This window comes from Echeneis naucrates, chromosome 17, assembly GCF_900963305.1.
Source record: "Echeneis naucrates chromosome 17, fEcheNa1.1, whole genome shotgun sequence".
Lineage (NCBI taxonomy): Eukaryota > Metazoa > Chordata > Actinopteri > Carangiformes > Echeneidae > Echeneis > Echeneis naucrates.
In genome coordinates this window covers 2,408,903-2,424,502 of record NC_042527.1, presented here as the reverse complement: position 1 = coordinate 2,424,502, position 15,600 = coordinate 2,408,903, and the positions used below count along the sequence as shown (strand labels likewise).

At 40.9% G+C, this 15,600-nt stretch overlaps 1 protein-coding gene across 1 annotated transcript; it reads left to right on the top strand.

Annotated features, from left to right (window-relative positions):
• Positions 1-9,485: 9,485 nt before the first annotated feature.
• Positions 9,486-15,336, top strand: ttpa (tocopherol (alpha) transfer protein). Its single transcript, XM_029525134.1, has 5 exons — positions 9,486-9,855; positions 10,757-10,910; positions 13,015-13,208; positions 13,459-13,569; positions 13,664-15,336. Exons 1-5 carry the CDS (start codon positions 9,676-9,678, stop codon positions 13,910-13,912), a joined length of 888 nt encoding a protein of 295 aa, XP_029380994.1. The 5' UTR covers positions 9,486-9,675; the 3' UTR covers positions 13,913-15,336.
• The last annotated feature ends 264 nt before the right edge of the window (positions 15,337-15,600 follow it).

Below are 15,600 nucleotides of genomic sequence, written 5' to 3'. Positions count from 1 at the left end.
GTACTGTATTGTCATATTGTACATCAATGGAACTTATGGAACTATGGAACTACCTATGGAAACTCGTCCACTACCGCCTCAGCCACTCCATCTTCCTCTTCCTTGCCTGAATGAAGAAACATCTTGATGTCTACCATCGTTATAAAGCACCCGGTACTTGACACAGTTCAGTTGTGGTCGGCCTGAATACTCCAAACCTCGTCAATACCCCCCATTTCAACCACCTTTGAGACATGCTTTCTCTTTAACATCATTCTCAGTTCAGGGCCTGAAAATGATCTGGGGACCATAAGGGCCTGCTCCTTAAATTATGGTCATTTGGAGCTGAATTCTTATATCTGGGAAGAGCTTTGTCCTTACATCTGGATGAGGGGCATTGTGCAGGATCTCTGTTTTCAGGAAGGTTTGACCATCAGAGCCAAGGGAAGGGTTGGAGTGATTCAGGATATTGTCCATGATGTTGTAACTTGGGGGGGGGGCAGATACTGAAGCACTTTGTGGTTGAGGCCTAGACCTCTGAAAGGCTCAGATGGGAGTCGGGGAATGAAGAAGGATTGACAAATCTCAGTATCTGGATTGACCTTCATATGAGATATCTGCTGTGTTCTCTGCGGATACAAAGAAGAATGAAAGTATGGGGGTGGTAACTAGTGTATAAGTTTGGGTGTGGTTTCTTGTGTGTTTTTCTGTGCAGTTCTTACTCTTTCCATTTTCTCCCTTTTAGAGGATCCTGGCATTTCTTTTCGCAAATGTTTAGCAGCTTGGTTGCTGCACTGCTTGCATTGAACCCCATTTGCAAAATTCTTGAATGAGTTTCATGCTGTTGGATAGCCTTAGTTTTCATTTTCCCTTCCCTTCATTAACTTTTTTTTTTGTTTTTCATTTTTTGTGTGTTATTAGGCTGACCTCCTGTGTTCAGGAGGTGGCCCTCTCTGTGTAACTCAGTATTGACACATGGACTTGTTCAGAGTAAGCGTCTGAACAATTGTGCCAAACCTGGGGCAGATCGGACAATGTATTTTGGAATTGTAAGGAATTGCTTTTGAGTGTCCACTCTGTGGCGCCACAGAACTTCCACCAATCTGATGTCATGTCATGTTGTAGTGCAGGATGTGTAGAACACACCCTGTAAACAGACACTGTGCCAGGATTTTTTTTCTCTCCTGGTGCTAAGGGAATGAGGAAAACCCTAGAAAATAATCGTTCTTTATAAGAAGGTTCTTGTTTTTTCAATAAAAGCAGCTATGATACACAGCACAAGCATGTTATATAAAAGTAGTTTTAACTGAATTTGCCCAAAGAATCTCCCTCTTCTTCTTTGCCCCTCTGGGAGACTTGGTGTTCATTTTCTACGTGCACGCTTTTTTTCTTGATCACAAAACAGACTGTAGGCTAGCTGGCCTTTAGCCTAGCCTCGCCTCCCCTCCCCTCCCACATATACACACATACACATACACAGGTTATAGGGGTACACCAATGCGGTACAGGCGCAGCACAAACACGCAAGCAGGAATTGGATTAAAACAGAATGGCTACTTGAGAACTTTTTAATGTTTTTAACTTAAAAAATAAAATACTTGAGGCGCTTAACTGGGGCTACACAGATTTTTGACAAGGCTACAGCAACCCCTAGCCCTGCTGTAGCGACGTCCTTGCCTGTAAATATGATCATGTTTGTGTATTAGGCTGATATCGTGTGTCCAGTAGATGGTGCTCTGTGTGCCACTCAGTCATGACAGATAGGTGTGTTCAGGGTGGGACCCTGATCATGCCTGGCAAATTTGGGGCAGCTTGAACGATATATGCTTGTGTTAGGACTTCCGCTCTTATGGCAACTCATGGAAATTGGCACCATGCAGGTATGACGTACAAAAAAATTTGATAATTTGACATCTTCATGGTCTTGAGATGATACTGAGCTAATATGAAGTCATTTTGATGAAAACATTAGGAGTTCTTTAAGTATGAAACATGGAAATCGCAAAAAATCTGCCAAAAATCGAAATATCAAATCAAAATGGTCAACTTCCTGTTTGAGTGAGGGAATGGATCAGTTTTTGAGGAGCTTGCCATGATAGATACATGTACCAATTTTCATTCATGTATGTCAATCTGGAGTGAGGGGCTTCACTTTCTTAATTTTCAAAGTAGCACCATTGAGCCAGTTTTCTACATGCATTTCTGTACAGATCAGATATGAAATTGGACAGGATGTTTTCTAAAATTTGGGGCCGATTGGACAATGTATGTTGGAGTTATGAGGTTTTCCTGTCTTATGGAGACACATCAAAATTGACATAATGCCATGCCATCCAGGAATAACAGATTTTGATTGTTTTTCATCTTCCAGGTCTTGAGAAAATACTGAGAGAATATGAAGTCATTAGAATTAAGATTGTAGGAGGAGGTCATTCACCTATAATGTGTGGTCTTTGAAAGTGACTTCATAGAACAATGGTGACTTCAGCATTAGTTGATTACCTATTTGTTTCACCTGTGTCTTGCTTCCCTGTGTATTTAACCCCGCCCTACTATGTCTTCCTTGCCCCATTGTGTTTATTGGCCAGTGCACTAGCCTTCTTGAATTGTTTCTATTTGCTCCTTGTGTAAAACCAGTTCATTTCTGACTTTGGATTTTCCACCTGCTCCTTGCCTGAACCTGCCAGCAATTTCTGTGTATCACCACCTGCCTCCACCTGAATTAAAGAACTTGCCTTACTGGATTTAGTACCTCTGCCTCGCTTCCCCTTTTTGCAGCTGGCTTCACTCTCACCAGCTTTCACAGGTGCTCTCTGGTGCCACATCGTGAACACTCACAATACATGCATACATGTCATTCACAACAAATTTTTCAAGCTTGAACACATTTGCATGGGGGAGAGTCCAGGAGTGTCTGAGTTGTCTGAGTATCCTCAAATCCTCAAGAAGAGTGTGCACATTCTTCTTTGCCCTTCACTCCCGGATCAAACAATTCCTCTTCTTGTGCTCCAGACTCTCCACTCTAGCCAGTGCTACATTAAGTCTGGCCTTTAGAGCAGTGGGAGATGCAGGCAAATCGAAATTGTGATCCTAGTGGAAAGAGGGATGAAAATATTGAGTGATGTTTATAACTCATCACTCACAGATGTAGGTGGCCCACATTCTTAATGTCATCCCTCAATCCCACTGCTGGTGCCGTCGGTATGAATGTCAGGGACACATATTCAACAACAACAGTTAGTTTTAATGTATGCTCATGTATACTTTGAGTGTCTCTAAAATGAGTGGCAGAGGTTTTGATATAATCAGGGCCTTGATGCTGTCATGTGTTTGAGAAATATTACATGCAGATATTGACAACATTAGACTGAGGTTCAGCTTCATGGAAATGCTGAGGCAAGTCTACTGGCAGGCTCTCTTCAGCTTTCCTTGATGGTTGTGTGGTCCTTGATGGTACTTTCTAAAATGTAAGAAATATAACACAAGATAAAAAAAAAGTTTTAAGCATCAGAAAGTGTACTGTACTTTATTCCATGCAGACAGAAAATTGTTTTAGAAAGGTGTGGCATTAAATTGTTATCAAATGCTTACAGACATATGAATCATGGACATGAATGAATGAATTCTTTAGCCATATGGCACACTTACCTTTTGTAAATGAGATGGGAAGTTAAAGACAGACAGTTTGACTCCATGTCTCAGCTGTCCTGCCCTGTCCTGTCAAAAACCTCTGCCTTAAAGTGCTCACTGGAGAGCAAGAACCTCTAACTTGCCACAAAACCTTCACGTTTCACTGCCAGTTCCCACTGTCTCCTAAAAATATTGTCTTTAGGAAACCTTAAAAATGTGAGAAAAGTAGCCAGAGATGTAAAGGATTATCATCCTTCACATTAAGGTTAAGTACATAATACATATACTGTTGTGCCTTAGATTGTGTATAGTGTTGCCTCTTATCAAATCTCAATCTAGAAGGAATGTTCTTTACTGTGGATTGACTTAAGAACAATTACTGAAAGAAGGAGTGTAACAATGGCTTAATTTATGGGGGGTTTTATTAATTTAAAAAAAGGGGGGAAAGGGGGGGAAATAAAACGTGCTCATTATATACAGGTGCAGGTCAAAGCATAAAACAGGTGAAACAGGTGCACTTGGATATCCCAAGCTAGACTGGTCCTCGGCTGAAGTGGCTGTCGGTCTGGTTCGTCCCTCTTCAGTGGCAGTGTTGTCTTTTGTGCGATTAGCTTGGTTATTAAGTTAATATCCAAATTATCCTTCTCTTTCCTGATGAAAACAGACTGGAGCCACGGGCGGCACAAGCGGACCTAGTTACCACGGCAACTCGAGACGCTGGAGGCAGAGTGCCGTGCAGCCAAACTTGTTCCGGTCTCCAGCAGCTGCAGCTTCAACTTGGAATTCAGCTTAGCGGCTAAATTCCGACTTCTGATTTCCTTTTTCTGTTGCGGTTGTTATTGCTTCGTCAGTTCTCCTGGGGAAGCTTTCCTCTTCAGAACTTCTCCAGACCTCCGCCAAGACTCCAAGAAAAAAGACGGGTGTGGTCTAGTTGTCGGCGCGAATTTGGTTAGATTAGATTATTAGATTAAATTAGATTTATAAGGTGAAATATGTATGACATAAGTTCATAACATGCAACTCAAGATATTTCAAGCCTTCATTTGATATAATTTTGATGATTATGGCTTACAACTTATGAAAACCTCAAATTGAAAATCTCAAAAAAATTAGAATATCACATACAATTAATAGAAAGGGGGTTTTAAACAGAGAATTATTGGCCCTCTGAAAGGTTTAATCTTGCATATGTACTTGGTTTGGGCCCCTTTTGCATGAATTACTGCCTCAGTGCGGCGTTACATGGACGCTATCAGCCTGTGGCACTGCTCAGGTGTTATGGTGTTATTCAGGTGTTCTAAAATCTCCTGATAGACAACTGCGTTGACTCTGGAAAGCACAGTGGACCAACACCAGCAGATGACATGGCTCCCCAAACCAACACAGACTGAGGAAACTTCACACTGGACTTCATGCATCTTACCTTTACCTTACCTTACAATTACCTTTTCCCAATTTCCCAGTCTGGGATAAATAAAGTATCTATCTATCTATCTATCTATCTATCTATCTATCTTGGATTGTGTGCATCTCCAATTCTCCTCCAGACTCAGGGACCTTGGTTTCCAAATGAGATGCAAAATTTGCTCTCATTGGAAAAGAGGACTTTGGACCACTGAGCAACAGACCAGTTCTTTTTGTCTTTAGCCCAAGTAAGATGCTTCTGACATTGTTTGTTGTTCAGGAGCGGATTGATAAGAGGAATACGACATTTGAAGCCCATTTGCAGGATCCGTCTGTGTGTGGTGGCTCTTGATGTACTAATTCCAGCCTCGGTCCACTCCTTGTGAAGTTCCCCCACAATTTTGAATGGCCTTTTCCTGACAATTCTCTCCACACTCCGGTCATCCCTGCGGCTTCTGCACCTTTTTCTTCCACGCTTTTCCCTTTTATCCTCCCTGTTAATGTGCTTTGATACAGCACTTTGAGAACATCCAGCTTTTTTTGCAATTACCTTTTGAGGCTTTCCCTCCTTGTGGAGGGTGTCAGTGATGGTTTTCTGCACAACTGTGAGGTCAGTAGTCTTCCCCATGGTTGTGAATTCTACTGAACCAGACTGAGAAATCATTTAAAGACTCAGGAACCCTTCACAAGTTTGTTCTCTCTTTTCTTTTTTTTTTTTTTTTTTTTGGATTAATTAGCTGATTGAACCTTTTCCAAATATTCAAATTTGCAGAGTTTTGGGGGAGAATTTGGGGTTTTCTAAAACTGTAAGCCATGATCAGAAAGATTATAACAAATAAAGCCTTGACATATCTCACTTTGCATGGACTGAGTTTATATCATATGTTAGTTTCATATTTTAAGTTGAATTGCTGACCTTTCACCTGTATACTGTACATATAAAATACATCCAATGTCTAGCATTGATCTTCTAACCAGAGTCACTGCAGTCTAAGGTCTGGTTTTTTGTTTTTTTTTTTTTTGACCAGAGTCAGTGATTCCATGGGACCTGGTTTTTATGTTCAGCTCATTAGAACAACCATAAGTGCAAAAGTATGTTCAAGTCAGTATTGTCAAGATTGTCTGCTGAAAACATTCAGTCAAATTTGTGTTTGGGTAGTAAAACCAACATTTTTGGAAATATCCCAGCAAAGTAAGCACAATAAACTTGTGATACAAACAATTGGACCAGACTCAGTGACCAATAGTGTTGTGCGAGTCATGAACGAATCGTTCATTACTTGAGATTTACTTTACTGACTCATGAAGCATGATTCTTGGTCCTCACTGACTCATCCCTGCTACCGCTAGTTAGTTGCACAGCTAACTGAGGACACCAATCAGTATATCATTACTGTGTAACTGCTATTCTAACAGCTCTTGTAGAAACATATCAAGCTAAGCATTGTAATTGTGGCGAAAGCAACATTTCATGCTTTTTAACTGAACTCCCCATTTCCCCTGGCGAACCGTCACTATTTCCTTCCCTGCTGTGAGCTGTGAACGAAGGAAAAACACTTGTTACAAAGCTGACGTCAACCTAGCTCCACTCAAAACACAAGACTCACTACAAGCTCACAGTACGTAGCGTCTGCATGCACGAGTTGTTATCTCACCCCTCCCTCCGGGTCAGCTACAAATGGCTGCAGCTCCTGATATACTTGAGCCATAAAGATGAACGTATCACCCACTGACACTACCCCCCCTCCTTGCGAGCTGAATCACAGCAGCTTGCAGTATGCACCTGTAACCGATGTCCAAACTAGATTGCTTATATTTCATCCAAAATCTGTCTCTTATCTCTATTCACGTTTTGCTGTTAGTTTTCATGTAAAAATCCTTTTTCTTAGTTATTTTGGGGAGCCTATAAATAGTGTTAAAACATAGCAAAAACCTTAAGCATATTTACAAATTGTACTTTGTATGGGTTACACATGTTATATTTTATCAGCAGGCCGCTCATTCTAGCCTGTATGTCAGTTTTTTATAGTGTATAGCACTGTTATTTTTGATGGAGAGAGAACTGTTTTTAAGATAGGTTAGCATAGCAATGAGAGCGTCTCTGATGCATTTTGCTATGTACCTTTCTTTTAAAGGTGTGCAATGTGGAGACTGGTCATGAGAAAGTGCTGTATTGAATTTTGTGTTTTTACACAAGTATGTAAGCTCCATTTGTTATATTGTTAACTTAAAAACAATACTAAAAACTGCTGCTGGCGGATGGGAAAAATGTTTCTGTGATAATGAATGAGATGTGTTTTGTTTTATGAATGTATTTTATTTTACTGATTTAATTTAATGTAAAATTTAATATAGATATGTTAAAATGCTAAAAGAGAGGAGAGGTATGCATTGTGGAGACTGGTCATGAGAAATTGCTGTACTGAATAAACAGAATACACAGAAAGTAAATCCGCCCAGAAAGCAGACCTGCAGTTGTCCACGGCTCGTTCCTCGCACATAGACACAACGCAGAGATTATAGCAGAGACAGTCAGACCAAACCGGCTACACACCTACTGGGTAACTAACTCTGTGACTCAAATGACTCAAAACCTGGTTTCACTTTGGTGAGTGACTCATTTAAACTAAATTCTGTGAAAAGAATCGAGTTTACCATCACTAGTGACTAAATGCCTAACAACAAACTTTCGCCCTGCCCTATGTGCCTTAAAGATAATATCTAACTAGCCCAGTGAGCAGTGATGGCTGTATTGCTTGTATTATTTGGCACTGTAGTCCTGTTGTGGCAGGAAGCAAGCTCAGTCATAGAGCACAAGACGCTCAAGATAGCGGCACAATAAGCCGTTGCTCATCCAAGACTCTCTGTATGCTGTTATACAGTTGTTGTACAATAAAATCACTGGCACCTGGATGAAAGTTGTGATCATTGTATAAGTGTAACACATTGGACTAAGTAGTTGTTTCAGAAACATCTCTTATAGAATCTAACTAAAAAATCTAAATAAAGATTCCTACTCTATCACCACCACCACTCTGTTATATTGTCCACGCCCGGAGCGCAGGAGGAGTATGGCGCGGCTGGACTAAGTAGTTCTTTCAGAAACATCTCTTATAGAATCTAACTAAAAAATCTAAATAAAGATTCCTACTCTATCACCACCACCACTCTGTTATATTGTCCACTCCCGGAGCGCAGGAGGAGGATGGCGCGGCTGCATGACAAAAAACCATCTGGCTAACGTGTAAATAACATATTTTCCTGTGATTCTGTGGACACACAATTAAATGTGGAACTGTGGAAAACAAGGCCATTAACAATCGTTATACTTTATACTTTACTGTTCTCAGTTTGTCAGCTCTACTTGATGCTTTTCATAACAAACCAGGCATAAAGAAAAGGGTAATGTTCACACACTTAAATCTAAAGAATATTTTTGGTGGTGGGGGTTAGCACAAACTGATTAAACCTATTAACCCACTGCACCATGGCACTGCTGGCATTGCCGGAGGACTATGCCAATGGCAGAATTAGGAGGGAGAAGGTCTGGAAGGACCATAGTGACTTATTGGCCCATGATGATGACTGTCGTGGATCTATGAGCTGAACTGGATCCAGCATTAGAGGGGGTAAGGCGCCGGAACCACACCATCCCGGTGTCCTCACCGTGTTTTTAAATGTGCTAAGCGCAAAGGAAATTGTCTTCAGTGAGGTCCTTGCCCATGCACAGTCAGTAGTAGTGGAGCAGCCATCAGCCTCCTGAAGTGCCGGTGGCATGCTTTGGATTAGTGGGAGGGCAGGCTTCTTTACCCTCCTGCAAGAGCGTGCAGCGTGTTACACAATGTGGCACGGAGGAATGGTATCCCCCCCATCCCCCAGCATTTTGACCAACAAGACTGTATCCAGTAAGGAGCACTGGGTCCCCCCCCCCCCCCCCAAGTTGCAGTCGTCAGGAGCATTGCTTTAATTCTTTTGGCTTTTGATTCCGGTGCTGTGACCTCCAAACAGGATGGTTATTCAGGCCTCAACCTCACTGACAAGCGTCTCCACTTCCGCCTCAGAAACACGTTTTCTTTTTTATTTTCTTCCTGTATCCGTCATAGCTCCAACAAGACATAACACTTGTATCTCAGTCTTTTTTTATATATTCATGAGGTGCTTTGTATCGACTATTAATGTTTAAAAATGGGCGTGTACAGGGCGTGACATGACGCCGACACAGGAAGTTTGCTTTAAGTGTGCTTGCGCAGGGTTTTATAAATCCGAATATTTTCTGGCGTATGCAAACTTTGTCTTTTGGGCATAGTTCACGTTTAGTAACGATCCTACACACAGTTTTATAAATGAGGCCCCAGGTCAGTATCGTTAGTGCAGATAAGTCAGTAACTGATGAAAGTCACTTGATGACCACAAGGGGGAGAGACTGAGCATGTCTCCTGCTCTTAATTATATGAAACCTTCAATAATGGAAGTACAGCTGTTCATTCTATTGTTGCTGCACAAAGCTTCTCTCTCTCTCTCTCTCTCTCTCTCTCGCTCGCTCTTTCTGTCTCTCTTTCTGTCCGTCTGTCTGGCTGGCTATCTGTGTTTCTGTCTCTCTCATCTGTAGCCCCAACCCTCTGGCCGCTGTTTCAGTGACATGTAACCAGAGCAGAGGGCGACATGGACGGTTTTCGGCTCATGGAGCTCCCGGACTGCTCGGACCAGCTGCAGCCATACGTGCTAAGCCTGAGGCAGAGAGCCCTGCAGGCCAGTGAGTTGTCACGGGTCCGGACCTTCTCCGACGGCTTCCTCCTCAAGTTTCTACGGGCAAGAGACTTCGACGTGGAGCTGTCTCTGAAGGTAGATTACAATTCTCCCAGAAGAACTCGACTTGCTTTAACTTCTGATTGAGTTTTTCCACGTCTGTCAAGAGCAGTCTGACAGACGTCTGAACTTTATCCTCATATATCTGGGCAGGTTCCAGCTGGTCTTCTCCAATGCTGGTAAATTTTCTCAGTTTGTGTCAGTTTTATGAAGTACAGAGGTACAAACACATGACCTAGATTTATTTTTGTGGGATGAAGTGTTTTTTGATTGCCATAAGATTCTGGTATGTTTAGAGTCGTTAATCTAAACCAACGTCATTATGGTGATGAAGTATAAATATCATATGTTACTAAGTTGTTACAACTGAGGTGTCTGTGCCCAGAAAGTGAAAGTAGCAGCTTTTGTTAATAATGTAGTTCCAAAGACTGAACAATCAGATCCATTTACTCAGGTAATGAATGCTCATCATTGATGTTTAAAGGTCCATGCAGTCCAAAGATGGACCTCCGTGTGGCTTTGGTCACAGATCAGGTCTTGGTTCAGTGTTAATACTGTGATAGTATCAAAGGGGTCAGTCCACACAGAAATTGTCACAGAAAAACCAGCCATCAGGCCATTTATAATGTCAGAGAAACCTTACCAGAATCTTTGTTAAATTGATGGCTGACAGGCTTACTTGTTTTCATCACAGTCAGGTTAGTCAAAGCTCTGTTTGGCTGGTATTAGATTTTATTTTATTTTTTACCATTTCCTTATGATCTCCAGCAGCCTAGAGAGTTTAACTCTAAGGGTTTGGTTCAAATAACAGAGGACAGCAAAGGCTACAAAACATTCGATCTGTGTCCACTTGTCCTTTATCACACTTCAGCATGCTTCAGCAACACTCACACTGTCAATGCTGTGATGTTCCTGAATTTGCTTCTGTATTCCGTAGCTTTTACTTAATTACCAGAGGTGGCGGAGGGAGAGTCCTGACATCAGTGGCTGCCTATCTCCATTCTCAGTGCTCGGCCTTCTCAGCAGGTCCTATCATGGCGTCCTCCCACAGCGAGACCATACTGGCAGCAGGGTGCTCTTCTACAGGATTGGTCAGTTTACATAGTAATCCACACGGTATGGATAATGAAAATGTACAAACATTCAGAACAGGAATCTTTTTCAAGTTTTCAGAAAGATTTAACATGCTTAGTTTGAACACAAAATTTTTATTTCATAGTAATCACTATCAGGGTGGTTTGCCAATTTGTTTTCTTACTATTATTTTCTCATCCCCAGGAAGAGAAGGACAAAGCTAAAAGAGCCTATCTAGTGAAGAACATGGGGGACTGCTGTGGTCCCACAGATTATTATTGAGTAGATACAAGTGTATGTATGTAAGCCAGTTCTTATTTAAATAGGTATCTTTATTTACTCTTTTACAAACCAGCTGATTAACTTTTGTATTTACTCAACCAGAGGACTTTTACCTCCATCCAAGCTCTCCAACTGAGCTCATGACAACAATTAACAGACCTAGAGAAATAGCTCCAAAAAAGCTCCTTTTGCCGCATGCACCTGCAGGAGAATGTGTGCTGTCATTGATGATACCTTAGTGGAATGATGATGATATTTACTACCTCCTTACCATTAAATCTCTATTGTTGTGTATCTGCTTCTACCTGCAGTCATTTATCACTTTTGATCCAAGTCTGTCTCTACTTAACTACACTGCTACATGTTTTGATAGTTTCATCAGTGATGTCGTGTCTCTCATATTTCCTCCGTGTTGTAAGGACATTGTTTATAGTTTCGCATTCTTGACATTTGTCAATTTTTTTCCTATAATTAAATGAAGCACAGATTTCCCCTTTAACCAGTTTCTTCTCCTACTGCTTTGGATACCTACATATAAATGAAACCACATGACTCATTTATCTATGGGATCATTTGAACTCAAGTTGATAAGTAATATCTGAAGCCTCTTCAGAACAGTTGGTAATCTGCCATAGGTCACATATGATAACGTATTACAGAAGAAGATCGCTGTTCTTTGTCTTTTTCTTGTTTTGGTCATACTTCAAACTCACTGCTTGAGCCACTCAACACCAAAGACAGGACAACATGCAACTCCACCAAGACACTGCTTCAAAGCCAGCACCTTCTTGAGGCAAGAGTGTTAACCACGCCTGCCACCCATAATTGATGTCATGGTGACAAATTATTACACAGAGCGTATATAAAGAAGTGGAAAATGGAATGTGTTCACCTATAAATACAAATAATTTGTGGTTAGACAAAGATGAAGTGAACCAACAAGTACTGTAATCTCCTGAGAAGAAAGGTGTGATCAATTGCCAAATAATTTGAGAGACGTTAATGGTGTGGAGGGGTTCACATGTTACCAGTCTATTATTTGTTACTCTGTGTCCTTTATTTCAGAGCCTCCATAATGGTAAACTCGATTCTTTTTCCTGAATCGAATTTAAATGAGTCACTCACCAAGTGAATCAAGTTTTTCAGTCATTTGAGTCACAGAGTCAGTTACCCAGTAGGTGCATACTACATATGCCATGATTCAGCTCGCAAGGAGGGAAGGGGTGTGCCAGTGAGTGATACGTTCATCTTTATGGCTCAAGTATATCACGAGCTGCAGCCATTTGTAGCTGACCCAGAGGAAGGGGTGAGATAACGACTTGTGCGTGCTGAAGCTACATACTGTGAGCTCAGTGAGTCTTGTGTTTTGAGTGGGGCTAGGTTGACGTCAGCTTTGTAACGAGTGTTTTTCCTTCGCTCACAGCTCATAGCAGGGAAGGAAATAGTGACGGTTCGCCAGGGGAAATGGGGAGTTCAGTTAAAAAACATGAACTGTTGCTTTCGCCACAATTACAATGCTTAGCTTGATATGTTTCTACAAGAGCTGTTAGAATAGCAGTTACACAGTAATGATATACTGATTGGTGTCTTCAGTTAGCTGTGCAACTAACTAGTGGTAGCAGGGATGAGTCAGTGAATGAGTCAGTGGGGACCAAGAATCATGCTTCATGAGTCAGTGAAGTGATTCTCGAGTATTGAACGATTCGTTCATGACTCGCACAACACTACTCCATAAGTTGTAGAACATTCATCTCACTTGGAGTTTATCTTAGAAACTGGTTTTCAGACAGTAGCTTTTGCTGTTGACACAAGTACAGTAAGACCTCTCCTCTGTTTCAGGCCAGTGGAATCCAAAAGACTGGTCGGCATTTCAGGTGTTCAGGGTGAGCCTGATGACATCAGAGATCATCTCCTTGGAGCCACAGACGCAGATGCGGGGTCTGAAAGTCATATTTGACCTTCAAGGGTGGAGTTTAGGCCACGCTGTGCAAATTAACCCTTCCCTCGCCAGAAAGGTAGCCTCTGTGCTCTCGGTAAGCCTTAAATCCTGATTCTGACGTTTCACATTTGATGATCCTGTGCTTCATATGGGTGTTCATTCTCATTCTTTTTTTATTGCTTTGATTAAAACACCCTCTTTAGAACAATTTTTAGCACAGAAGGAGAACTTAAGCTTTGCTAGTAAGAACTCACTACATTATGACAGATTTTACAACACAGGATATTTCAGTGGCATTTGGCAAATTGTGTTAATCTCAGTGGTTCTGTGTGTGTGTCTGTCAGGATTCTTTTCCGCTTAAAGTTAGAGGAATTCATCTTGTGAATGAGCCAATGTTCTTCCGGCCAGTGTTTGCCATGATTCGTCCTTTCCTGCCAGATAAGATCAAACAGAGGGTAAGCAGAAAAACGTCAGTTTCTGCTCTCTTACTCTGGTTTTAGGTCTGGTCTCAGACATTTTGGCCTTCTTACGTCCTTCTCTCATTTGTAGATCCATATGCATGGTACTGATTACCATGACGGTTTAGGTGACTTCTTCTCACCAACTATCCTGCCTCCAGAGTATGGAGGGGAGGGGCCTGGAATTGAGGACGTATGTCAAGACTGGACCAATCAGCTTCTTCAAAGGGAGACGCTTCTGCAGCAAATTGCCACTCACCCAACGGCTGATATCTCCATTACTGCTGATGGCTCCTTGATCTCAGGGGAAGCAAACAATGTACAATTATCGGATGGATGATGTTTGTGACCAAGCACGCTCATTTTTAAACTTTTTTTTTTTTTTTTGAAGACTAACTTGTTTTTGTTGGCTCTGCTGATAAAGACAGCTGAAACGATATTTCTGTCAGATGGATCTTGAGGTTTGCCCTTCTCTGACAGTACACTGCTCATTGAAATCTAAATGTTGGTAGATGTTGCATTTGTGTCTAAACACATGGCGCAGTTGCCCCAGTATCATGTCCAAACCAGTCCCTATTCCACTAACTTAACTAATAAAAGATTAAATGTAGGGCTGAATGATAACCCCCCCAAAAGACAGCCTGAAAACAGGTGTTTATTGGATATGATGCTTGTTGTAAGCTTGTAAAAACCATGAGTGATGAATGAACAGGAACACTTTTTCTTTGCTCACAGATTTGAAGGGAGTCACACAACATAGTGTTACACTTTTCCAAGACTGAACTTGTTTTAAAAGTAATGTAAAGCATCAAAAACGTAATAATTCTGTTAATCCAAAGGTCAAAAAACAAACAAGCCCCAAAATAAAATAGTATAAAGAACCAATATATGGACTTCGGGATAGTTGGTATCCTTTGACTTTGACTTTTTCAAAATGATGAAAAAACTTAAAAACATGGCGACATATTGTTTTGTTATTTTGGTGGAAATTGGAGTACCAAATAAACAAAACAAAAACACTGGATAAATTTGCATGGGTGGATCTTTTACAGCCATTACATTCACGTTAAAGTGAGTATTAATTAATGTAGAAGCTTATCCCCTTGATTTATTCCCGATCAGGGCTAAAGTCATTGAACCTACAGACATGACTTAATTACACTGAGCTGCCTCTGGTATGGAGAGCAGAGCCACCTCCTTCATGGTGGGTGTTAGCATAAATTAAGTACATTATTTTGTTTTTCATACATTATCTTTGATATGTTTGGTGGAAAATTTGAAGAAGGTGAAGAGAGGACCCATCCTACAAGCTACATTCAAACACACAACACAAAAAGGACAAAAGTTCAGTGTAAGTAAAGGACTTAAGGCTTACATCTAGTCTGGCTAGGAGGTCACGTTTCCCACGCTGCTTTTTTGAGGGGATGCAGCTGATACCCATAAAAAGTAAAGGTTTGTCTTTTTGTGTTATAATTCTACACTTTGATGATACTCATGATTTGTGAATAGATTTTATGTTGTCCACTTTTAACAAAAAAGGAATTTTATTTCTTAGTATTTTGTTATGACATGACTTTTAAGTTACTGAATAGAAAAAAAAATGAAGCTTTAGGGATGACATTGTAACTGTTTATTCTAATTTGACCTTTTCAACAGTCCATATTTTTTAAACTGGAGTTCATATTAAGTGGAGATCTTGTCTGATGTTGTTGTATTTTAGCAGGGAGCCGAGCAACGATTATGCACATGAATGCATCAATGAAATGTAGAACTTTTGTAAATAAATCTTTTAGTTTTAACATATTTGTTGCACTTTTGTGTTTTAGACTTAGCACCTTGCATGCAAGTGCACATGGGGAATACTGTGTTCCACTGTGCGTCAGTGGAGAACTTAATGTCAGAGACCAGACCCTCTGTGTCTAAATACATGTCAGATATCTACTGAGCAACCAGCAAAATATGTTAATAGAGCAACTAAGTGAAAAATTATCAGAAGCAAGAGATTTTCAACATTATTTTTTTAGGACC

Coding starts and splice junctions, on each gene's coding strand:
- ttpa (XM_029525134.1), top strand. CDS start 9,676: ATGGACGGTTTTCGGCTCATGGAGCTCCCGGACTGCTCGGACCAGCTG. Junction 13,209..13,458: donor AGGTAGCCTCTGTGCTCTCG/GTAAGCCTTAAA, acceptor TGTGTCTGTCAG/GATTCTTTTCCGCTTAAAGT. Junction 13,570..13,663: donor CAGATAAGATCAAACAGAGG/GTAAGCAGAAAA, acceptor TCTCATTTGTAG/ATCCATATGCATGGTACTGA.